Below are 25,286 nucleotides of genomic sequence, written 5' to 3'. Positions count from 1 at the left end.
TGAGAGTTTGTCTGTATAGCTTGCTTTTACCATTTGTCCTAGGGTTCTGTCTGTCCGTTTTTTTGGGTTTTTTAGTATAATTTTTAGCACTTGTTATCATTGGTGGATTTGTTTTTTGGTTTGGTTGCTCTCTTCTTTCTTTCTTTTTTTAAATTACTTTTTAATTTTTAATAACTTTTTGATTTTTTATTTTATATTTATTTTTCTTTCTTCTACTTCTTTCTTTCTTTTCTTTCCTTTCTTTCTCTTTCTTTTCTTTCTTTCTCTTTCTTTCTTTCTTTCTTTCTTTCTTTCTTTCTTTCTTTCTTTCTTTCTTTCTTTTTCTTTCTCCCTTTTCTTCTGAGCCGTTTGGCTGACAGGGTCTTGATGCTCTGGCTGGGTGTCAAGCCTGTGCCTCTGAGGTGGGAGAGCAGAGTTCAGGACATTGGTCCACCAGAGACCTCCTGGCTCCATGTAATATCAAACAGCGAAAGCTCTCCCAGAGATCTCCATCTCAATGCTAAAATCCAGTTCCACTCAATGACCAGCAAGCTACAGTGCTGGACACCCTATGAGAAACAACTAGCAAGACAGCAACAAACCCCACCCATTAGCAGAGAGGCTGCATAAAATCATAATAAGTTCACAGACACCCCAAAACACACCACCGGACACTGTCCTGACCACCAGAAAGACAAGATCCATCCTCATCCAGCAGAACACAGGCACCAGTCCCTTCCACCAGGAATTCTACACAACCCACTGAGTGAACCTTAGCCACTGGAGGCAGACACCCAAAACAACGGGAACTATAAACCTGCAGCCTGTGAAACGGAGACCCCAAACACAGTAATTTAAACAAAATGAGAAGACAAAGAAACACAGAGCAGATGAAGGAGCAAGGTAAAAACCCACCAGACCTAACAAATGAAGAGGAAATAGGCAGTCTACCTGAAAAAGAATTGAGAGTAATGATAGTAAAGATGATTCAAAATCTTGGAAGTAGAATGGAGAAAATACAAAAAATGTTTAACAAGGACCTAGAAGAACTAAAGAGCAAACAAACAATGATGAACAACACAATAAATGAAATTAAAAATTCTCTAGAAGGAATCAATAGCAGAATAACTAAGGCAGAAGAACGGATAAGTGATCTGGAAGATAAAATAGTGGAAATAACTACCACAGAGCAGAATAAAGAAAAAAGAATGAAAAGAATTGAGGACAGTCTCAGAGACCTCTGGGACAACATTAAACACACCAACATTCGAATAATAGGGGTCCCAGAAGAAGAAAAGGAAAAGAAAGGGACTGAGAAAATATTTGAAAAGACTATAGTTGAAAACTTCCCTAATATGGGAAAGGAAATAGTCAGTCAAGTCCAGGAAGCACAGAGAGTCCCATCCAGGATAAATCCAAGGAGAAACATGCCAAGACACATATTAATCAAGCTATCAAAAATTAAATACAAAGAAAAAATATTAAAAGCAGCAAGGGAAAAACAACAGATAACATATGAGGGTATTCCCCATAAGGTTAACACCTGATCTTTCAGCAGAAACTCTGGAAGCCAGAAGGGAGTGGCAGGACATATGTAAAGTGATGAAAGAGAAAAAGCTACAACCAAGGTGACTCTACCCAGCAAGGATCTCATTCAGATTTGATGGAGAAATTAAAACCTTTACAGACAAGCAGAAGCTAAGAGAATTCAGCACCATGAAACTAGCTTTACAACAAATGCTAAAGGATCTTCTCTAGGCAGGAAACACAAGAGAAGGAAAAGACCTACAAAAGCAAACCCCAAACAATTAAGAATATGGTAATAAAAACATACATATCGATAATTACCTTAAATGCAAATGGATTAAATGCTCCAGCCAAAAGACATAGACTGGCTGAATGTATACAGAAACAAGACCATTATATATGCTGTCTACAAGAGACCCACTTCAGACCTAGGGACACATACAGAGTGAAAGTGATGGGATGGAAAAAGATATTCCATGCAAATGGAAACCAAAAGAAAGCTGGAGTAGCAACGCTCATATCAGACAAAATGGACTTTAAAATAAAGACTATTACAAGAGACAAAGAAGGACAGTACATAATGATCAAGGGATCAATCCAAGAAGGAGATATAACAATTGTAAATATTTATGCACCCAACATAGGATCACCTCAATACATAAGGCAAATGTTAACAGCCATAAAAGAGGAAATTGACAGTAACACAATCATAGTAGGGGACATTTAACACCCCACTTTCACCAATGAACAGATCATCCAAAATGAAAATAAATAAGGAAACACAAGCTTTAAATGATACATTAAACAAGATGGACTTCATTTATATTTATAGGACATTCCATCTAAAAACAACAGAATACACTTTCTTCTCAAGTGCCCATGGAATATTGTGCAGGATAGATCATCCTGGGTCACAAATCAAGCCTTGGTAAATTTAAGAAAATTGAAATTGTATCAGGTATCTTTTCTGACCACAATGCTATGAGGTTAGATATCAATTACAGGAAAAAAAATCTGTAAAAAATACAAACACATGGAGGCTAAACTATAAACTACTTAATACCCAAGAGATCACTGAAGACATCAAATAGGAAATCAATAAATACCTAGAAACAAATGACAATAAAAACATGATGACCCAATACTTATGGGATGCAGCAAAAGCAATTGTAAGAGGGAAGTTTATAGCAATAAAATCCTACCTGAAGAAACAAGAAACATCTCAAATAAACAACCTAACCTTACACCTAAAGCAATTAGAGAAAGAAGAACAAAAACCCCAAAAGTTAGCAGAAGAAAAGAAATCATAAAGATATGGTTAGAAATAAATGAAAAAGAAATGAAGGAAATAATAGCAAAGATCAATAAAATTAAAAGCTGGTTCTTTGAGAAGATAAACAAAATTGATAAACCATTAGCCACACTCATCAAGAAAAAAAGGAAGAAGCCACAAAACAATAGAATTAGAAATGAAAAAGGAGAAGTAACAACTGACAGTGCAGAAATACAAAGGATCACGAGAGATTACTACAAGCAACTCTATTCCAATAAAATGGACAACCCGGAAGAAATGGACATATTCTTTGAGAAGCACAAACTTCTGAGACTGAACCAGGAAGAAAGAGAAAATATAAACAGACCAATCACAAGCACTGAAATTGAGACTGTGATTAAAACTCTTCCAACAAACAAAAGCCCAGAACCAGATGGCTTCACAGGCGAATTCTATCAAACATTTAGAAAAGAGCTAACACCTGTCCTTCTCAAACTCTTCCAAAATATAGCAGAGGGAGGAACACTCCCAAACTCATCCTACAAGGCCACCATCACCCTGATACCAAAACCAGACAAAGATGTCACAAAGAAAGAAAACTACAGGCCAATATCACTGATGAACATAGATGCAAAAATCCTCTACAAAATACTAGCAAATAGAATCCAGCCACACATTAAAAGGATCATACACCATGATCAAGTGAGGTTTATCCCAAGAATGCAAGGATTCTTCAATATACACAAATCAATCAATGTGATAAACCATGTTAACAAACTGAAGGAGAAAAACCATATGATCATCTCAATAGATGTAGAAAAAGATTTCAACAAAATGCAGCATGCATTTATGATGAAAACCCTCCAGAAAGTAGGCATAGAGGGAACTTACCTCAACATAATAAAGGCCATATATGACAAACCCACAGCCAACATCATTGTCAATGGTTTAAAACTGAAACCATTTCCTCTAAGATCAGGAACAAGACAAGGTTGTCCACTCTTACCACTGTTATTTAACATAGTTTTAGAACTTTTAGCCAGAGCAGTCAGAGAAGAAAAAGAAATAAAAGGAATCCAAATCAGAAAAGAAGAAGTAAAGCTGTCACTGTTTGCAGATGACATGATACTATACATAGAGAATCCTAAAGATGTTACCAGAAAACTACTAGAGCTAATCAATGAATTTGGTAAAGTAGCAGGATACAAAATTAATGCCCAGAAATCTCTTGCATTCCTATACACTAAAGGTGAAAAATCTGGAAGAGAAATCAAGGAACGACTCCAATTTACCATTTTACTGTTGCATCAAAAAGAATAAAATACCTAGGAATAAACCTACCTAAGGAGACAAAAGACCTGTATGCAGAACACTATAAGACACTGATGAAAGAAATTAAAGATGATACAAACAGATAGAGAGATATATCATGCTCTTGGATTGGAAGAATCAACACTGTGAGAATGACTATACTACCCAAAGCAATCTACAGATTCAATGCAATCCCTATCAAACTACCAATGGCATTTTTCACAGAAGTAGAACAAAAAAATTCACAATTTGTATGGAAACACAAAAGATCCCGAATAACCCAAGCAATCTTGAGAAAGAAAAATGGAGCTGGAGGAATCAGGCTCCCAATCTTCAGACTATACTACAAAAGTACAGTAATCAAGACAGTATGATACTGGCACAAAAACAGAAATATAGATCAATGGAACAGCATAGAAAGCCCAGAGATAAACCCATGCACATGTGGTCACCTTATTTTTGATAAAGGAGGCAAGAATATACAATGGAGAAAAGACAGCCTCTTCAATAAGTGGTCCTGGGAAGACTGGACAGCTACATGTAAGAGAATGAAATTAGAACACTCCCTAACACCATATACAAAAATAAACTCGAAATGGATTAAAGACCTAAATGTAAGGCCAGACACTATAAAACTCTTAGAGGAAAACATAGGCAGAAAACTCTATGACATAAATCACAGCAAGATCCTTCTTGTCCCACCTCCTAGAGAAATGGAAATAAGAATAAAAATAAACAAATGGGACCTAATGAAACTTAAAAGCTTTTGCACAGCGAAGGAAACCATAAAGGCGAAGGTGAAAAGATAACCTTCAGGAAGGGAAGAAATATTTCCAAATGAAGCAAGTGACAAAGGATTAATCTCCATAATTTACAAGCAGCTCATGCAGCTCAATATCAAAAAAACACAATCCAAAAATGTGCAGAAGACCTAAGTAGGTATTTCTCCAGAGAAGATATACAGATTGCCAACAAACACGTGAAAGGATGCTCAACATCACTAATAATTAGAGAAATGTAAATCAAAACTATAATGAGGTATCACCTCACACCAGTCAGAATGGCCATCATCAAAAATTCTACAAATAAACACTGGAGAGGGTGTAGAGAAAAGGGAACCCTCTTGCACAGATGGTGGAAATGAAAATTGATACAGCCACTATGGAGAACAGTATGGAGGTTCATTAAAAAACTAAAACTAGAACTACTGTATGACCCAGCAATCCCACTACTGTGCACATACACTGAGAAAACTATAATTCAAAAAGCGTCATGTACCACAATATTCTTTGCAGCTCTATTTACAATAGCCAGGACACAGAAGCAACTACGTGTCCAGCAACAGACAAATGGATAAAGAAGATGTGGCACATATATACAATGGAATATTACTCAGCCATAAAAGGAAACGAAATTGAGTTATTTGTAGTGAGGTGGATGGACCTAGAGTCTGTCATACAGAGTGAAATAAGTCAGAAAGAGGAAAACAAATACCGTATGCTCACACATATGTATGGAATCTGAAAAAAAAAATGGTTCTGAAGAACCTAGGGGCAGGGCAGGAATAAAGAGGCAGATGTAGAGAATGGACTTGAGGACACAGGGAGGGGGAAGGGTAAGCTGGGATGAAGTGAGAGAGTGGCATGCACATATATACACTACCAAATGTAAAATCGATAGCTAGTGGGAAGCAGCCAAATAGTAGAGGGAGATCAGCTCAGTGCTTTGTAACCACCTAGAGGGATGGAATAGGGAGGTGGGAGGGAGACACAAGAGGGAGGAGATATGGGGGTATATGTATTTGTATGGCTGATTCACTTTGTTATAAAGCAGAAACTAACACACCATTGTAGAGCAATTATACTCCAATAAATATGTTAAAAATTAATAAATAAAAGACCATCAGTATTTATATCATTGGGAATTACACCCTTGTGTGCTTCCAACACCAACAGAAATTCCAGCTTCCCAGAGCATCAGGGAAACTCTTATCCACAGACAGATCTGGAAATTCCCTAGTCTTGTTTTATCCAAACTTCCACATAACCCCCACCTTCAGGTACACAAATTACAGAGCCTAATGTAAAATGTAAATGGGGATCTCCTGTTCAAAAATTAGTAAGAATTTCCTGCTTGTAAAATCAAGACATTAAATCAAGCATGGGGCCTTCTAAGTGTGGTGCTCCATGTGATACCCCGATTATACACTTATGAGGCTGCCTATGTTTCCTACCTCAAACCCTTTCTTTATTCCTTAATACTGTTATCAGCAGTTTATCTGTAATTTACCTCTAGCCCCAATTTCTTCTCTTAATATTCAAAAAAATTCTTCTTACTCTAACTAAGTCTATTCTGTCCCCCATGGACACTGTCAGATCCCCATATCCCATATAACATAATGCCTGGGGATGGGGCAGGTGTCATCTGTACTCACCATTGCTTTCCCTTTTTAGAACTTTCTTTTCCTTCTTCAAAAATCCAGTTTCTTTCAATCCCACATCATCCATCTATACCACCTGGTTGTTTACATACCTCCCCCTTGTCCAGGCAACCCATGACACCTCACAGGTGCTCAAGAAATATGTGTTGAGAAAGTTAATAAGTGACTTGTGCAATCATTAAAACAACAACAACAACAACAAAAAAAACGGTAGAATACAAATTCAACCTGCCAACTGCATAATAAGAGCCAGCATACTTTAAACAAAGTGCCTCTTTGGCCTGAATTACTCACAATATCTAGATATTTGCATTCAATATTCTATGTAAGTTTTGTCAGAAAACTGGCTGAAACATCGCCTGTTATGAAGCCAAGTTGGTATCTATACCCTGAATATTTATGATTATTCCTTTAAGAAGCTGGGAGCGGGGGAGATGAAGGAGTCACTTGATATGACTTCAAGGATAAATTCATGTTTATTTCAGAGTTTGCTGCTAGAATAAACAGAAAGCCAGCCCCTGTCTCTGCCTGGCGGGACTTGTGCCTGCACAGTGAGGATGCCTCTGCTCATTGCTTCCCAATGCTGTCCTCTTCTGGCAGAGCGTGCTCATTGCTAGAGCTGTGCGAAATGAGCCTGCTTGGAAAGAGAAAGGGAACTGGGGGCCAGAGACAGTGATACTATGAGAGGATGAAAAGGAGGAAAAGGCAAATGTGGGAACAAAATGGGAAAAGCAGATTTATACCCCTCCTACCCTTTGTGTTCACTCACCCTCATTTTTCCTTTAGATGTCATCTTGTCCAGTGCCCTCCTGAACAAAAACAGAAAATTGTACACCTCTTCAGATTTTCTTTGCACCTACCTCAAGTTGCAGGGTTGGAAGAATAAATCCATGACCACCCTGGCCTCTGCCTTGTCATTGCCCCTCATCTTCCTTGCACACAAATCCTGCACATGCCCTTTGTCCTTGCTCAGCTGTTCCTCTCACTTGCTGTCCACTGTTGCTCTCCTAGATAATTTCCACACACAACAGGGCTGCTCTTGAGCCCCTCCCAAGCCTGCCTGTTTGCCCAGCTATATATGGGGACTGCTTCTAACCCTCTGTGCTAATGCTTTACCGCCTTCTGGATCTGGGTTCTTCATTTCTGGAAAATACCACATTGGTGACAGAAGTTGGGCAGGAAGCATGTTTAAAAAGAGAAAGAGAAATACCTTTATCCAGAACAAGTAACTCAGCTGTTAACTTTGAAAACTTCTTGTATGAATTGATCTCATAGTCTAAAGGCTCTGTACTTGTCTTTCCTGTGGTCAAGTCACCCATCAACATAAAGAATATAACAACATTGTAAATCAGCTATACTCTAATATAAAATAAAAATTAAATTTAGAAACACCCATAAAGGATATAGAGCTTCCCGCTGTGCTTCACCTGGAAAATGCTGATACTGGTATTATACAGAGTGTTCATCCCTGAGGCTGCTTACAGGGATATGGAGTAGATCACAGTTTCTGTAAGCTTCTTCCCTCGTGTGTCCTTTAGTATCCCTGCTGCCTCTACCTGTTCATCGTTTCAGGGCCAGCTCCGAACTCCCTCTGCCTTGAGGTCTTCATAAAGATGTCATTTCCCCCATCTGCTTTGGCTGCAGGAGTCAGAACCTGTGTACCACCACTTGTCAGTTACATGCAGTGCTGTGTTGTTCACTGATGCTTTACTGAAGCACATTCAACCATATACCTACGGTCTCTGGCATTCCAGGGTTTGCTAGCTGAAAAACCAGGATCTAAGTTGCTCATAGATGATGTCAGGAATCCCAGTCCTCTCCTCAGGTGCTTCTGAGGATTCCTGGAGACTCTGCACCTGCCTTGGCTGTTGCTTGCCATCTGTTGCTCCTGTCTGCTGCTTGGGGGCTCCTTGTAGCTTCAAGGGCTTCCTTGGTCTGGTTGTCCATGTGTAGACATTGGCTCCTCTCTTATTTCACAGCTCCACCCCACACCCCAGCACAGCTAACAATAAGGCAAAGTGAAGGCTCGAAGATAACATACAACATTAGAGTGCAGGAAAGGGACATTTAAAATTCGGCAGCAGTGACTGCTGCTCCTAAGTCCACCAGCCTTGTCCCAATGTAGGGCGCCCCCTACCTGCTGTCTTGCTGAGGTGCTGCTGTGGTTTCAGTCCCTCGTCACATAGGTGGGAGTTCCCCTTGACCTAGTTCTGAGCCCCAAACTCCAATTTCTTTTTTGTCAGTCTCTAACAAGAGGATGAAAACCAGTGTACTCAATAATACTTCCTCAAAGTTGGAGCTTTGTCCACTGTAAAGGTGGCCATTCACATTCTTTTGCAAAACTGTTCTTCTTTGCCCCAGCTACCTTGTGAGACTAAACTCAGGACTAAACTTTGCATATCAAAAATGCCTTTTAAAGTGTTTCCTCAAATAATAAAAAGAAAAAGCACAATTTTTCCTTCAAATATTGAATGCTGCTATTTCTGATATGTGAAAATGGCTATAATTTTTTAAAGTTTTATCTTTTGGGGGGTCTAATTTACCAAACTTGCCTGCCTTGATGGCAAGAATAATTTCTCGTCCTCTGAGGTTTATGCCCAAATATTGTCAATTTCCCACAAAAGGGAAAGTGGTCCCCTAACAAGAAGCCAGGAAGAGATTTGAGCTCATGCCAGAAAATCCTAATTATTCCCCCAAATCCCTGGTCACCTCTTCCTCCTGCTGTGGCAGTGAGAACACAATGTCCAGACCTCCTTGCACTCAGGTACAGTCATGTGGCTGAGATTTAGCCCATGAATGTGAGTGGAATGATGAGCATTTCTTCTAGGCCGAATAGGTAACTCCATGCTCTTTTCTCCTCGTGGATGAGCTGAAAGGAGAGGACCTACCAGGGCAACTTGTGTGTCACATGTTGAAAGTGGCAGAGATTTCATGAGCCTGGGGCCCTGAATGATGTCACAAAGGAGGGACGCCTCACTATACTGCTCACTTGCCCAGGGCAAGAAATAAAATTCTGTCTTATTCAAGCCCTTAGAATATTTTGGTCTATTTGTTACAGCACTTAGCCTACCTTAATACAAGCTGTCCGTAGAAACCCTGTCAGAGGTGTCTCTACTCAGGTGTGGAGTTAACAGAGGTCTATGTGGTGTGATGAGGGTCACTAACGGTCAAGGAGAGACCTGCTTCCCATGCCCATTGACTTCCATCCCAACATTTTGTCTAAAATTCCACCACATGGACTTCATTACTTTGGATATAGACATAATACTTCTAAGAAACTTTTTTAAAAATAACCATACCATCTGAGAAAGACAGAGCATCAAACCATCAACTTCCATGAACCCCTTAGCATGGATGACTTTCTCAAATTTCTTTCTAATGAAATAGCTAGTGAAAAGTCCAGAAAGGGACACAGGAAGAGAAATGTGGATGGGCAGACTAGGAGAGATGGAGGGATATCTAGAAGGTGGAGCACCTGAGTTTCTTCTCCAACAGAAACAGACGTCTGGACAGTCATAGATAGAAGACAGGGCAGCAGGATCCTGGAGAAACCTTCATGGGGGTTGGGAGGAAAGAGTTCAGAAGGTTCAAAGATGGGAGATGAAGGCATTGAAGGGAAACTTCTTGCTTGATAATTTAGCTGAATGACGGTCCTCAAATCAGGTGCTTTTTCTACCCTTCCCCTACACTTTGAGCACATTTCTTTGATGGTCCAGCCTACTTTTTAGATCCACACATGGCCCCTCAGAAAAGTCCTGCTAAAGATCATAAGAGAACGATGAGATTTGTTTAAGCCATATCTGCATTTTCAGTGCTCGGATATTTTCACTGTTTTTCAGCTAGTACCTTATTTAGGGATTCCCATAACAATAACCTTCTACCATTTCAGATTATACAGTTATTTTCTTTCTGCAGCTCGTGGAAAAGACAGACAGGTGGGTAGGACAAGGTCATGGGGTCATTGGCATGCAAAGTCAACTGCCAAGTAATTCAACTGCATTTGTCCACTCATTAGTTTTTAAACAAGTGTGTACATGTAACAGAATCCATTTTATGACTAAAAATATTAACAAAACATTAAAAATTTGCATCCATATTTTGTGCATATTGTAAAATAGCTGGGTATTTTGTGGGTAGCAAATCTTGGAGCCAGTTTTTGTTGGGCTATCTGGCCCTACTGAAATTGATTATGGTGCCTTCTCACTAATGCAAGCAGTGGAGGTGGCCGGTGTCCCACGTGGAGTTGAGGACTCTATCTCTCTGATCAGTAGAAGGATTGGGGGTCCTACCCTATGCCACATACAGGTAACACCTTATTTTATTGTGCTTTGCTTTACTGTACTTTGCAGATGAGTTTTTGTTTTGTTTTGTTTGACAAGTTTGTGGCAACACTGCATCAAGTAAATCTATCAGCACCATTTTTCCAACAACACTTGCTCATTTCATGTCTCTCTGTCACATTTTGATAATTCTTTCAATATTTCAAATTTTTTAAATTATTATTATATTTGTTATAGTGATCTGCATTCAATGATCTTTGATGTTGCCATTGCAATTGTTTTGGCATTTTTTAGCAATAAAGCATTTTTTAAATTAAGGTATGTGTATTGCTTTTTTAGATATAATGCTACTGTCCACTTATAGACTACAGTGTAAACATAACTTTTCTATGCATGAGGAAACCAAAAAAATTCTGTGATTTGCTTTATTGTGATATTCACTTTATTGAGGTCATCTGGAAATGAACTCACAGTACCTCTGAGGTCTGCCTGTGGATGCTTCTTCTATTAGTTGTCTGTTGCTGCCATAACAAATTATTATAAACAATGGGTTAAACAACATACATTTATTTTCTTACAGTTTTGTAGGTCAGAAGTTCAACCCTGGACTCACCAGATAAAAACAAGTTGTTGGCAGGCTGTGATCCTTTCTGGAGGTTCCAGGGGAGAATGTTTCCTTGCTCATTCAGGTTGTTGGCAGAATCCAGTTCCTGTGGTTATAGGACTGAGGTTCCAGTTTCTTTGCTGGCTGTCTGCTGGGGATGCCCTTAACTTGGAGAGGTTTTTCTCTGGTCATTGCACATAGTTTCCTACATCTCAGAGCAAGCAACAGACTGTTGAATCCTTCTTATGCTGCCATCTCTCTCAAGCACCCTTTTTTCTTCTTATTCCACTATTAAGGACTCATGATTATACTGGGCCCACCTAGATAATCCGAGATACTCTCCCCATTACAAGGCCCAAAACCTTAACCACAATCTGCAAAGGTAGCATAACATGCAAGGTAACATATTCATAAGTTTGGAGAACTAGGGTATCAACATCTTTGGGGACATTATTTTGCCAAACACACTCTCAATTAAGTATTATCTGAAAACATTGGTCTATAGGTGATCAATATGAATCAATGATAGGACTTAGCCCCCATGATGCCTAGGCCAGGTTTCACTTTCTTACTTGCAGTTGGTTTATATCCATGCTGGCTTAATCTCAAGTTTCCAGAAGTAGAAATAAAAGGAATTATCAGACATACTCTGCAATCTTGTGCTCCCAGCACCTCTCCCCACATCCTCATCCTCTTATACCCAAAAGAATAGTAGTTGAAATTTAGACCATTCAGATTCAACCTTAGTGGGGTTTCAACTAAGTTTGTCTGGGTGTGGAGGACATAAGACTTCATTATCCTTTACCCTACAGGTGTTATCTATTGAATATTTTTATAACAAAAATTTAAAAGAACTAAGCACAAAGTGTACCATCCTATGCTAAATTAACAGTGTTTTTCCTGGTGTAATTCTCTCTACACCATCCAATTTGGCCCCCACCGGAAACTCAACTGCCTCTCATGTGTGCTGTTTCTTCCAAGTGCAGGAAAACCTCATTTCCATCTCTGGCCACAGTGCTCACAGAGAGTGGGCAGGGCCAGCTGAAACAGGCACGGCCGTTTATGTGCACCAGACAGAGAGTCAGGAGGGAAGTAATAAATGATAAAGGAAGGTTGTCCATTGCCAGAGCAGGGAAAGGTTCCCACAGGGTTAGGGAAGGAAAGGGCTGAACTTCCTGACCTGACCTGGTATGGGATTAAAGCCATATGAGTTGGTTTAGATGAGGGTGTAAAGAAGAGATGCTGCTAATGACAGAAGTACAGAGAGACCAAGGGCTGTTTTCAGGTTTTCAGGAGATGGAAGGCTTTGGATATCTGCCCTCTTTCTCTTCCCTGCTCGCAAATGGGTCTGCTTGTCAGTAGAAGCTTCTTTTTCTGTGAAGAGACTCAGGCCAATATCCCCCAAGCTGAAGCAGTGTCATCTGGGAGCCATCCTTGGAAATACTGGGACCCTACTTGGAAATACATCCAAGGCTGCCAGATGAGGAGAAGGTCCCACAACCTGAGGAGCTAGCTCCCACAACAGAGCTCGAACAGATCTCCATGCTTACTCACCAGAGGAGAGTCTCCCCATCCACATCCCTTAGTAGGACAGGCTTGTTCTGTCTCCAGTGTTCCCTTCTGATAAGACATGCCCCGCAACTTTGATGTGAATTTAATGTGTAAATGAGCATCAAGAAATCCTGGAATTCTTCCCATAACCTCAACTAAAGGGGAATTCAATAAAAGATTGTGCAGCACCAGTTGCCAGAGCAGAGAGGGAATTGTATTGTTGCCGATGCCTCTAATAACATCGCATCCCAAGCCAATACCTACCTGAGCCAGTATAAGAGCTCCAAGTACCTTCATCTAGTATCTGCTCTTCATCACCTAGGAGACTATCTATGGGAACCATTACAAGATTCAGATTCAAAGCTCATGGATGTGCCAACCATTGTTAAAAAAATCATTTTCCTTTTTAGAGTAAAAAATTTGCACAGATGTGAACAAATTGGGGGGAGGGCAGTCGGCAGAGAGCAGGTGAGCTCTGTCCTATTAATGGTGAGACTTCAGTGACTTGCCTTGATGAAAGATAGGAGCCCTTGGATTGATGTCATTGTGACTGAACTTGCTTCAGATTTGATCCCCTGTAACGTTTCCAGGCCAGCTCAGATGGAGCTGGAGCTGGAGCCAGAAGTGGAAGTCCCACGGTCGGCACCTTGACATTCCTCAAGCTGTTCCCTGTGGAAGCACAGTTCTTACAAGAGCTCATCTTTTTCAACCGCTTCAAGAACTCAGATTTAATAATTCCTACAGATAAAACAGTTTTGTTTTGTTTTTCTCAGGCTTTGAAAGCAAAGGCCCACGAATCTCTCTTTATGACCCCAAATGGCCACTCATTTCAAAGTTGAGGCCAGAACTCTTGCTTTATTTCCCTTGCTGTCTGGCTTCTGAACATTAGCAGAATACAGAAGTGGCTTTTAAAACACAACACAGGGCCTCCCTGGTGGCGCAGTGGTTGAGAGTCCGCCTGCCGATGCAGGGGACACGGGTTCGTGACCCCGTCCGGGAAGATCCCACATGCCACGGAGCAGCTGGGCCCGTGAGCCATGGCCTCTGAGCCTGTGTCCGGAGCCTGTGCTCCGCAACGGGAGAGGCCACAACAGTGAGAGGCCCGCATACTGCAAATAAATAAATAAATAAAAAACACACAATGCAGTTCAAACTTTTGTTATCACCTCGGTTTAAGATAAACCCAGACCAGCAGCCAAACTGCAAGCATGCTAAAATTCCCATTTGCCTTAGTTACTAAACATTGTACAAAATTGACATTTGTCAGATCATTTGTGTTGGAGTTAATCTTATTAATGGTGGTATCTAGCACACAAATGGCAATGGATAAGACTATGGGCTTGGAAGTCCAACAGTCCTGAGTTTGCTTCCTGACTCCAACCCTTAACTCAAGTCCAGTGTGACCTTGAATTTGCTACTTTAGTCTAAGTATTAGTTTCCTCACGTATAAAAGAAGGATACTATCTACTTGTAGGGTTGATGTGAGATTTATATAAACTGATATATAGGAAGCACTAGGCACAGTGCCTGACCCACAGTACACTCACTACACATTAGATGTTGTTGTCATTTTTTTAACAAAATAAAAGAACAAACCATCAGGTATGAGTCATTAAAGGCTATCCTTTACAAGATGCTAATCTTATTTGGGGATATCTAAAAGACTTTTTAAGAAGTTCATCTCTTGCTTCCTTTGGAACAGGCAGGAAAACCCAAATAGTTAGCACCGTGATCCTAACCTAACCTTTTATAACCTGCAGATTATGACCAAATTATTAGGTCTAATAAATTTGCTTGTATAATTTGGAGTTAACTGTGCTGTGTAAGGTCATGAATGCAAGGTTTGCAGGAACCTACCTGGTGGATCCAAAATGGCGCTGAAAGTCAGCCATAAAATGAACAAAGATCTCAAGCAAAACCGCTGGGAGTCCAGGCAAAGCAGCGCTGCCCCGGGGTGGGGGCGGGGCAGAATTTCCTGGGCAGAGCACCTCCCTGGCCCTGGCCTCCTCCCAGGAGTCCCGACTCTCTGAATACACATTCAAGGACTCAAATCCAGAGCAGCTTCACAACCCATGTACTGTGCGTGGCCCTTGGGTAGGGAGGCACAGGACTTCCAGGCAGGCTTTTAGAGCTCCACAATAAAACACCTATAAGCCCCTAGGAGGGCAGAGAGAACTCTTGCTGGACCTCTTCTATAGGAGGAGGGAGCTAGCTTCCACCCATGTGATGAATCACATCACAGCAATCTCCCAACATATGAGGCTGGCACTGATGCTGAATTTTCCTTGTAGCATTTTTCACTATTAGTAAGGGAGCATGAGTTCTGTGTGCTTCTAGTACTTTAAGTCCTTAGCTCTTCTTTTGTATGTGTCTCCTGTTGAACAATTTTATAGAGAAAAGAAGATTCCCGGTCACTAACTCAATTAAAAACATTTCCCTGGATCAGAAATAGCAGGGAGTGGCACATTATTTCAGAAAGCACAGGGATGGGAGGGAATCCAGTTTTTCTCGGGAACTAAAGAGTTGCCTGAAGTCACCACCCAAAGTCTCTGTTCACTGAATAATAGTCCTAAGTGTGAGGTTCAGAATCTTGTTCAGGAAATCAGACCAGAAGAAAAACAGCAACAACTGGCTCTGAAATTTCCTGGAGATAAAAATGCCAGCTCTGATGAGGGGCGGCCACGTGTAATTCTGCCTGACAACCATGTGACATGCGAGGCCCTGGCATGCCAAGGCACACACACGCAGCTGCACGCTAAAAGCAGTGACACAGTGGTCGCACCAGGCCCCCAAAGCACTGAGCTGGGCGTCTCGTGCTCGATGGCCTTTGGTCAATTCCACTTTTCCTTGTTTCCTCTCCTCCCCTCCTTTTCCTCCTCCCCGTCATATCCCAGCTCTTTCCAAAGGATTTAATTCCTGCAACTATTTCGTAGGGAGAAAGAGCTTTACTTGGCGACTTTTGGTTTACAGGATCGTTGGTGAACAATCAGTCTGTCTGGCAGGAAGGTACGCCCACAAATATTACAGGGAACCAACTGGCTCTGGGCACTTTTCCAAGCAGCTTCGTTTAAGGCATCAAGATCATAGAAACCCTTGGCTGAAAAGTTAAAGAAAAACAGAGGAGAAAAAAAAAGAAGAACAAAAAATAAAAGAAAAAGAAAATGGGAAAATGGATCAGTTTTCATTCTGGAGAACCATGCTCTACTTTTTATGGAAAGTATTTTCAGGAAATACCTGTTGACTGAGGCTTTTAAACAAATCGTATTACTTTTGCCAAAAAAAAAAAAAAAGTGCTGCTCGGTCTTTTAAGGGTTGAGAACCGTTAGCTCGGAACTAGAGGTTTTTCAGTCCTCAGATTTTAAAAAGGGGAAGACATTGTTTTATGTGTTGTGATATGCATTCTTCACTAATTATTAACATTTTTGCTTACACATTATTATCTTGCAAATATAACTTTTGGCTTTCTTTCAGTTGACTCTAAATATAAGCTTACAAAAGGAAAAGAACATTTATTTGAATTTTCTTCTCCTGTAATCCTTCAGTGGAATGTTTTTAGAGGATATAACTGACAGTTGAGAGTGAATTTGAGATGAATTATATCCTAAAACTTTATCATCTCTTTATGGCCGTAAACTCAGAGATTCTTTAAGTAATTAAAGTGAAGAATGCAAACAGAATAGTTCATCTGATGAAAAAAAGCGTCCTTAAGAAAACAACAAAGGCAGCTGAGAGATATATAATCTCCATTGGCAGAGCACAGGAAAAAAGGCATATGGGTTTATTTTAGAGAAACAGTGTGGGATTTAACTTTAATAAACCTTATTTAAATAGAATGGCTTTAGTACATTAAATTGACTATGTCTTAGAATTGCCCAAAATAGGCCCCCCAAAATGTAGCCAGGCATGCAAAAATATATCACATAGTTTTTAAAAAATTATTTTCACAGCATATATTTCTTCACTAAAGCCCAGGCAATACCCATATGACTTCTGTCTAGTGGTTCACACAAACATAGCAAACCTTAGATTCTTTAACAAGCTTACTCATGTTCTTTTTCTTTTATTTTTTTCTCCGTGGGAAATTAAACTCCAGCACAACAGGACAACCTAGTATTTCTCCCTTGGATAAAGGAAGTGTCACTTTCCATGCAGGATATGAATGTGTATATATATATATATATATATATATATATATTTTTTTTTTTTTTTTTTTTTTTTTGCGGTACACGGGCCTCTCACTGTCGTGGCCTCTCCCACTGTGGAGCACAGGCTCCGGACGTGCAGGCTCAACGGCCATGGCTCACGGGCCCAGCCGCTCCACGGCATGTGGGATCTTCCCAGACCGGGGCACGAACCCGTGTCCCCTGCATCGGCAGGCAGACTCTCAACCACTGTGCCACCAGGGAAGCCCTGAATGTATATTTTGAGTGCTTTAAAAGCAGTTTAAAAAGGAATGGCACTGTCTTTCTCCTTACTCATATGAGTTTTAATATGGACTCAAAAATTCCAGAGTATTCACTGATTCTCAGTTGAAGATGATTCATCACATTTCTAAAAGTTTTAGGGCTTGTACTTTGGATCTGGAGGAAGGGCTATTTGAATCCTATGACTACAGTAAGTCCACGGGATGGAAATGTTCATGAGAATTCTCTTTGCCTAGAGAGGAAGGGCAACTTCGGAAATAACAAAAGCATAGAGCCAAGAGAAAAATTGCAGAAAGTGCAATTATAAGGATCTGCCTTTTCCATCTGTAGCCAATAACAGAATGGCGAACACTCCAGGGCTTCCAAACCAGTCGTTTCTCTCACCTCTTCTAGAATTGTGATAAGCATGCTCAAGCAGAGAAAGTGATAAAGATCAGAAGTGAAGGAAATAGATTTTCGACACCAAATGAGAAATGATGGGAAGACAGTCTCAAAGAGGTGAACAATTTCTTTGTGAGCAAATATTCTAATTTCAGTAGATGGATATTTTCATCTTGAGCTCTTTTCCCACCTTTTTCATGCAGAGTCTTCCTTTAGGCAAGGACTGTGAATAGTTGGGTTCTAGCAGCCTTTAGAACTTTATCATGACAATCTAGATTCCACTCTGTGGGTTGTTAAAAAAAAGTCTCTTTGGGTCACATCTCTAACAAGAGTACTTTGGGCTAACTGATACTAAATGACCTCCAAGGTACCTATGGTTACATAAAGAAAATCAATTAATTGAATGATTCTCTTAAAACCAAGAATAATTTTCCTTTGAGGGGAATCAGGAGATCAACTGAGAAAATGACAATGGCAGATGATGAGCAAGTCTGAGCTTGTATGGCAAACACACTCTCTGAACTACTTCTTTCTCACCCTAAATGAGTCAGTATAAGGCTCTGTAATGCGACCACACATGGCAGTTTATGAAGTTCCAGTGTCAGCCTGTGCAGTGTTTTACAAAGTATTCATTGCAAAATTTTTAAAATCTGGACATTTCATATAGAAGTCTAGATTTCCAGTTTCTTTTGTATTATTGAAAGGTACATCACAGTAAATTTAAGGCTAAATTTCTTAAGTGTAACACCAGCTGGAACTGGATAGCAGCTGTCTCCTTTAGAAAGGCAGTGTTGGGCTTCCCTGGTGGCGCAATGGTTGAGAATCCGCCTGCTGATGCAGGGGACACGGGTTCGTGCCCCGGTCTGGGAGGATGCCACATGCCGCGGAGTGGTTGGGCCCGTGAGCCATGGCCGCCGAGCCTGTGCGTCCGGAGCCTGTGCTCCGCAACCGGAGAGGCCACAACAGTGAGAGGTCCGCGTACCGCAAAAAAAAAAAAAAAGAAAGGCAGTGCTCTCCCACTCATAGTCTCCACCTTCCCTTTTTCCACACACGGACAAATTTATTCAATTGTGTATCCTGACTAGCAGACCCTATAAGCATTTCACTTTGGTACCCCCACTCTTTGAACACTAAAACACATTCATATTTGAAAACATGTTTCCAGATGTCCCCAAAGGTTTTTTAAGCTACAAAGTTTTAAAGACTTGTGTTTGATAATATATGAAAGCAACTTTTGGGAAATATAGCAAATACCAGTGAGTCCCTCTCCTTGTACAGTTTGCCAGGATATAGTATCTTTATGTCTCAGCATCTGAAGACAACACTTTGGTCAGGTATTCTGGAACTGTTTTTTCTATTTGGCTGTAGCCAAGACAGTAAATGTTGCTGATTTCAGTTACCTGAACAAGTAATAAAAGAATACCTCTACTCTTTTAAGTTTAGAGGGAAAAGTCTTCCCTTATACACTCAAGTCTTTTTTTCCAAAAACTTACCAGTAATGGTCCCGACTTCTGGCTTTTTCGGTTCTGGTCTCCTTAGCTCTTTAGGCAACAAGTTGTTTTCATTATGCCATTTTTTCAGACATTGTGGCTCATGGATGACAATTGATTTTGTTCCATATTCACGACCACAAATGTAGCAAACAACTGTTGGTGGATGCCTTATCATTGTTGGCTGCAAGTAATACAAAATATCTGTTAGATAAAGTTCAGGTTTGGAAATTATACTTTTAAATTATAATACATTTAAATTAGCTAGAAAAATCAGTAAATTTTTAAAAGAGTCTAACCATTCTGGTGAGTTTAACCTTTCTGGCAGTTAAGAGAATAAACTATACTACCTGGGTGATTGAGGTGGGGGGTAAGGATGTTGGTTTGGGAGGAGGACAGGAAATGAAGAAGAGCTAACCAGAATTTTACATATTGGTACTTTATAAAAGTTATTTTCTCATTGAATAAATAGTGATTGATTGTCTTCTGACTTTTCTCCATGCTGGGAGAATACAAAGATAAATCAGGTATGAATCATCCTCTCAGTATATCAATATGACTGAGGAATAAAGTAATTAATGTCCTAACTGGCACAGAGAGAGTTTTTAACAGACACTGTTGTGCTCTCTCGCATTCCTTCATGTATAAAATTTCTGCTGCACCTGCGAGTCTCTGCCTTTTTTGATCTGCAGTAGACTCCGCTTATAGGCAGGACAACTAATCAATTACACTTGGGAGTTGGTGGATAAAGACCCAGCTTGCTCACTTAGGCTGTTTCCATACAGTGCTCCAGAAGTCCCCAGTGGGACTGTATCACAGTTACTCATTAACACACTATGTAGACTTCCTTCTTTTCCCTGTCTCTCCTCCCACTACTTTTATTGGGGTTCCTGAGATCACCTCCCCCCAGACTACTTGAACTCAAATCCTTTTCTTAATGTTTGTTTCTGGGAGAACCAAATCTAAGGAAGAGTTAAGGATATAACCCTTCTGTCTAGGATATAGAACATTACAAGAAACATTTTTCCCACCTAAACAATGAGAACAAATCAGATAGCCTGCAGAAACATAATTTTTGAGCCTATTAGATACTCAAAGTTGCAAGGTAAACTAATGAACTAAAAGGACTGCCTCAGTTTGAGGGTGGATCAGCAGAAACAAGAGAACAACTCCCACCCTCCAACTTTACATGAATTAGAAACATTTGTCTGCCACAGAGATAAGGGCAGGACAGCTGAGTGTGAACCATTCAGAGGTGCAGCATACAGGTCCTGTCTATAGAAACTTTCCCACCCACTGGGTCTTGCACCTAGTAATAGAGGGTGACAGTCCAACACTGGAGAGAGTCAGGAGCATTGAGATCAACGCTTACCAATTCAGGAACATAGGGCTTGCCTAAAATGTGACGGTAAAGCTGGAGAATTAGGCCATGTGCTAGTCCCAGATAAGAGCAGTATACTGCTGGGGAGGCTTGGGAGCACTAAGAGGGAACCCCCCTCTGTTGCAGGCATGTAGAGTCCACAGGAGTCTAAAGGTGTAGTAGAAGAACCAGGAGGAGACCTTTGGCTCCAGGCCTTACACTAAGTACAAAGCACGGGCAGTTTACCATGGAGGAATTTAAAGCCTATAATGCATTGAACATAACTAAAAATGACATATCTGAGAAGCTCAGAGAAATCCGAGCAAGATGAACAAAAAAACAGAACTAGATATGTACTAGTAAAACTGCTAAGAACCAGAGATAAGCTTGAAAGCTCTCAGACAGAAACAATACATACAAGGGAATAAGGAAACGATAAGAATTTCAGGTGACTTCTCATCAGAAAAAAAAAAAAATGAAGAACAGGAAACAAGAGAATGACATTTTAAAAATGCTTAAAGGGAAAAATTATCAAGTCATTTCAAAATTCCATAGTCAGTAAGAATACCTTTCAAAAATGAAGGTGAAATAAAGACTTTTTTTTTTTTTTTTGGCTGCACCGTGTGGCATGCATGCAGAACTTCCCTGACCAGGGATCCAACCCATGCCCCTTGCAGTGGAAGCACAGAGTCTTAACCACTGGACCACCAGGGAAGTCCTAAAGATGTCTTTATCTAGACAAAAGGTGAAAGAATTTCCTCAGCAGAGTTGATTTACAAGAAATGTTAAAAGACATTATAAATGCTGTAGGAAAATATCAGCTAGAAATCTGGTTCTGCAAGAAGGAATGGAAAAACACTATAAAATGCAAATAGGTCAATAAATTAAAACACTCTTTTAAAAAATGTTTCTAATTTTTGTACATATATATGACAAAATCACTTTAGACCATGGGCTCTTTAAAGAAAAATAATAACAAAAGAAAATGGAGTTTATATTCTCTAATGTGTAAAGTTATAGTAAACAAGAGCATAAATTGTAGGGACGAAAAACTGGAAATAGATTGTCATAGAATTCTTATATTTTTCTTGAAGTAATTTTTAAACATAGAATGTGATATGCTATGTTTTAGCCTCTATAATAACCACTAAAGTACAAAGTCATGCCAAGAGGAATAACTAAAAAGTCAATGAGAAGAGAGAATAATTTTTAAAAATTGATGAGTTAACCGTCCCCCAAAGAAATATAGGAAAAGAGGAACAGAGGATTAAAAGAAAAGGCAAGGAGAGGACCTTCAAGATGGTGGAGGAGTATGACGTGGAGATCACCTTCCTCCCCACAAATACATCAAAAATACATCTACATGTGGAACAACTCCTACAGAACACCTACTGAATGCTGGCAGAAGAAATCAGACTTCCCAAAAGGCAAGAATCTCCCTACGTATATGGCTGTGTGGCTGACAGGGTCTTGGTACTCTGGCCAGGTGTCAGGCCTGAGCCTCTGAGGTGGGGAAGCCAAGTTCAGGACATTGTTCCACCAGAGACCTCCCAACCCCATGTAATATCAAAGGGCAAAAACTCTTCCAGAGATCTCCATCTCAACACTAAGACCCAGCTCCACTCAACGACCAGCAAGCTACAGTGCTAGACAGTCTATGCCAGACAACTAGCAAGACAGGAACACAAACCCACCCATTAGCAGAGAGGCTGCCTAAAATCATAATAAGTTCACAGACAGCCTAAAACACACCACCAGACGTGGTCTTGCCCACTAGAAAGACAAGATCCAGCCTCATCCACCAGAACACATGCACCAGTTCCCACCACCAGGAAGCCTACAAAACCCACTGAACCAACCTTATCCCCTGAGAGCAGACACCAAAAACAACAGGAACTACGAACCTGTAGCATGTGAAAATGAGACCCCGAACACAGTAAGCTAAGCAAAAAGAGAAGACAGAGAAACACAGAGCAGATGAAGGAGCAAGATAAAAACCCACCAGACCTAACAAATGAAGAGGAAATGGGCAGTTTACCTGAAAAAGAATTCAGAGTAATGATAGTAAGGATGAGCCAAAATCTTGGAAATAGAATAGAGAAAATGAACGTTTAACAAGGACCTAGAAGAACTAAAGAGCAAACAAACAATGATGAACAACACAATAAATGGAATTTAAAATTCTCTAGAAGGAATCAATAGCAGAATAACTGAGGCAGAAGAACGGATAAGTGACCTGGAAGATAAAATAGTGGAAATAACTACAACAGAGCAGAATAAAGAAAAAAGAATGAAAAGAATTGAGGACAGTTTCAGTGACATCTGGGACAACATTAAACACACCAGCATTTGAATTATAGGGGTCCCAGAAGGAGAGAAAAAGAAAGGGATGAGAAAATATTTGAAGAGACTATAGTTGAAAACTTCCCTAATAGGGGAAAGGAAATAGTCAGTCAAGTCCAGGAAGCACAGAGCGTCCCATCCAGGATAAATCCAAGGAGAAACACACCAAGACACATATTAATCAAGGTATCAAAAATTAAATACAAAGAAAAAATATTAAAAACAGCAAGGGAAAAACAACAAATAACATACAAGGGAATCCCCATAAGGTTAACAGCTGATCTTTCAGCAGAAACTCTGCAAGCCAGAGGGAGTGGCAGGATATATTTAAAGTGATGAAAGGGAAAAATTTACAACCAAGGTGACTCTACCAAGCAAGGATCTCATTCAGATTCGACGGAGAAATTAAAACCTTTACAGAGAAGCAAAAGTTAAGAGAATTCAGCACCACCAAACCAGCTTTACAACAAGTGCTAAAGGATCTTCTCTAGGCAGGAAACACAAGAGAAGGAAAAGACCTACAAAAACAAACCCAAAACAATTAAGAAAACGGTAACAGGAACATACATTTGGATAATTACCTTAAGTGTAAATGAATTAAATGGTCCAACCAAAAGACACAGACTGGATGAATGGATACAAGAAGAAGACCAGTATATATGCTGTCTACAAGAGACCCACTTCAGACCTAGGGACACATACAGACTGAAAGTGAGGGGATAGAAAAAGATATTCCATGCAAATGGAAATCAAAGGAAAGCTGAAGTAGCAATTCTCATATCAGACAAAATAGACTTTAAAATAAAGACAATTACAAGAGACAAAGAAGGACACTACATAATGATCAAGGGATCAATCCAAGAAGATATAACAATTGTAAATATTTATGCACCCAACACAGGAGCACCTCCATACGTAAGGCAAATGCTAATGGCCATAAAAGGGGAAATCAGCAATAACACAATCATAGTAGGGGACTTTTAACACCCCACTTTCACCAATGGACAGATCATCCAAAATGAAAATAAATAAGGAAACACAAGCTTCAAATGATATATTAACAAGATGGGTTTAATTGATAGTTATAGGACATTCCATTAAAAAACAACAGAATACACTTTCTTCTCAAGTTGTCATGGAACATTCTCCAGGATAGATCATACCTTGGGTCACAAATCAAGCCTTAGTAAATTTTTTTTTTTTTTGCAGTACACAGGCCTCTCACTGTTGTGGCCTCTCCCATTGCAGAGCACAGGCTCCGGACGCACAGGCTCAGTGGCCATGGATCACGGGCCTAGCCACTGCGGCATGTGGGATCTTCCTGGACTGGGGCACAAACCCGTGTCCCCTGCATCGGCAGGCGGACTCTCAACCACTGCGCCACCAGGGAAGCCCAAACCTTGGTAAATTTAAGAACACTGAAACTGTAACAAGTATCTTTTCTGACCACAGTGCTATGAGACTAGATATCAATTAAAGGAAAAAAAAAACTGTAAAAAATACAAACACATGGAGGCTAACCAATACACTAATAAATAACAAGAGATCACTGAAGAAATCAAAGAGGAAATAAAAAAATACCTACAAACAAATGACAATGAAAACACAATGGCTCAAAACTTAGGATGGGATGCAGCAAAAGCAGTTCTAAGAGGGAAGTTTATAGCAATACAATCCCACCTCAAGAAACAAGAAACATCTCAAATAAACAACCTAACCTTACACCTAAAGCAATTAGAGAAAGAAGAACAAAAGAACCCCAAACTTAGCAGAAGGAAAGAAATCATAAAGATCAGATCAGAAATAAATGAAAAAGAAATGAAGGAATGATAGCAAAGATCAATAAAACTAAAAGCTGGTTTTTGAGGACATAAAAAAATACTGATAAACCATTAGCCAGGCTCACTGAGAAAAAAAGGGAAAAGACTTAAATCAATAGAATTAGAAATGAAAAAGGAGAAGCAACAACTGTCAGTGCAGAAATACAAAGGTTCATGAGAGATAACTACAAGCAACTGTATGCCAATAAAATGGAAAACCTGGAAGAAATGGACAAATTCTTAGAAAAGCACAACCTTCCGAGCCTGATCCAGGAAGAAATAGAAAATACAAACAGACCAATCACAAGCATTGAAATTGAAACTGTGGTTAAAACTCTTCCAACAAACAAAAGCCCAGGACCAGATGGCTTCACAGGCAACTTCTATCAAACATTTAGAGAAGAGGTAACACCTATCTTTCTCAAATTCTTCCAAAAGTTTGGAGGAACATTCCCAAACTCATTCTACGAGGCCACCTTCACCCTGATACCAAACCAGACAAA

The 25,286-nt window shown here is 40.0% G+C and overlaps 1 protein-coding gene across 2 annotated transcripts in view; it reads right to left on the bottom strand.

The window, feature by feature from the left end:
• The window catches only part of LOC132518203 (zinc finger protein 474-like), a 163,574-nt gene that overhangs the window by 44,777 nt on the left and 93,511 nt on the right, over positions 1-25,286 (bottom strand). Inside the window, exons 3-4 of one of the 2 annotated variants that reach the window (XM_060146210.1) lie at positions 19,264-19,444; positions 15,911-16,062 (exon numbers count right to left, since the gene is read on the bottom strand). In XM_060146210.1, the coding sequence (XP_060002193.1) occupies positions 15,911-16,062; positions 19,264-19,444 (333 nt within the window). Of the gene's footprint in view, positions 1-15,910; positions 16,063-19,263; positions 19,445-25,286 lie in introns of those variants that run through there. The other variant, XM_060146211.1, reaches the window with a different exon arrangement.

The sequence above is a fragment of the Lagenorhynchus albirostris genome, chromosome 3 (assembly GCF_949774975.1).
Source record: "Lagenorhynchus albirostris chromosome 3, mLagAlb1.1, whole genome shotgun sequence".
NCBI classification, from domain to species: domain Eukaryota; kingdom Metazoa; phylum Chordata; class Mammalia; order Artiodactyla; family Delphinidae; genus Lagenorhynchus; species Lagenorhynchus albirostris.
Note: the sequence above shows the minus strand (reverse complement) of the source record. Positions and strands in the feature narration are given on the sequence as shown.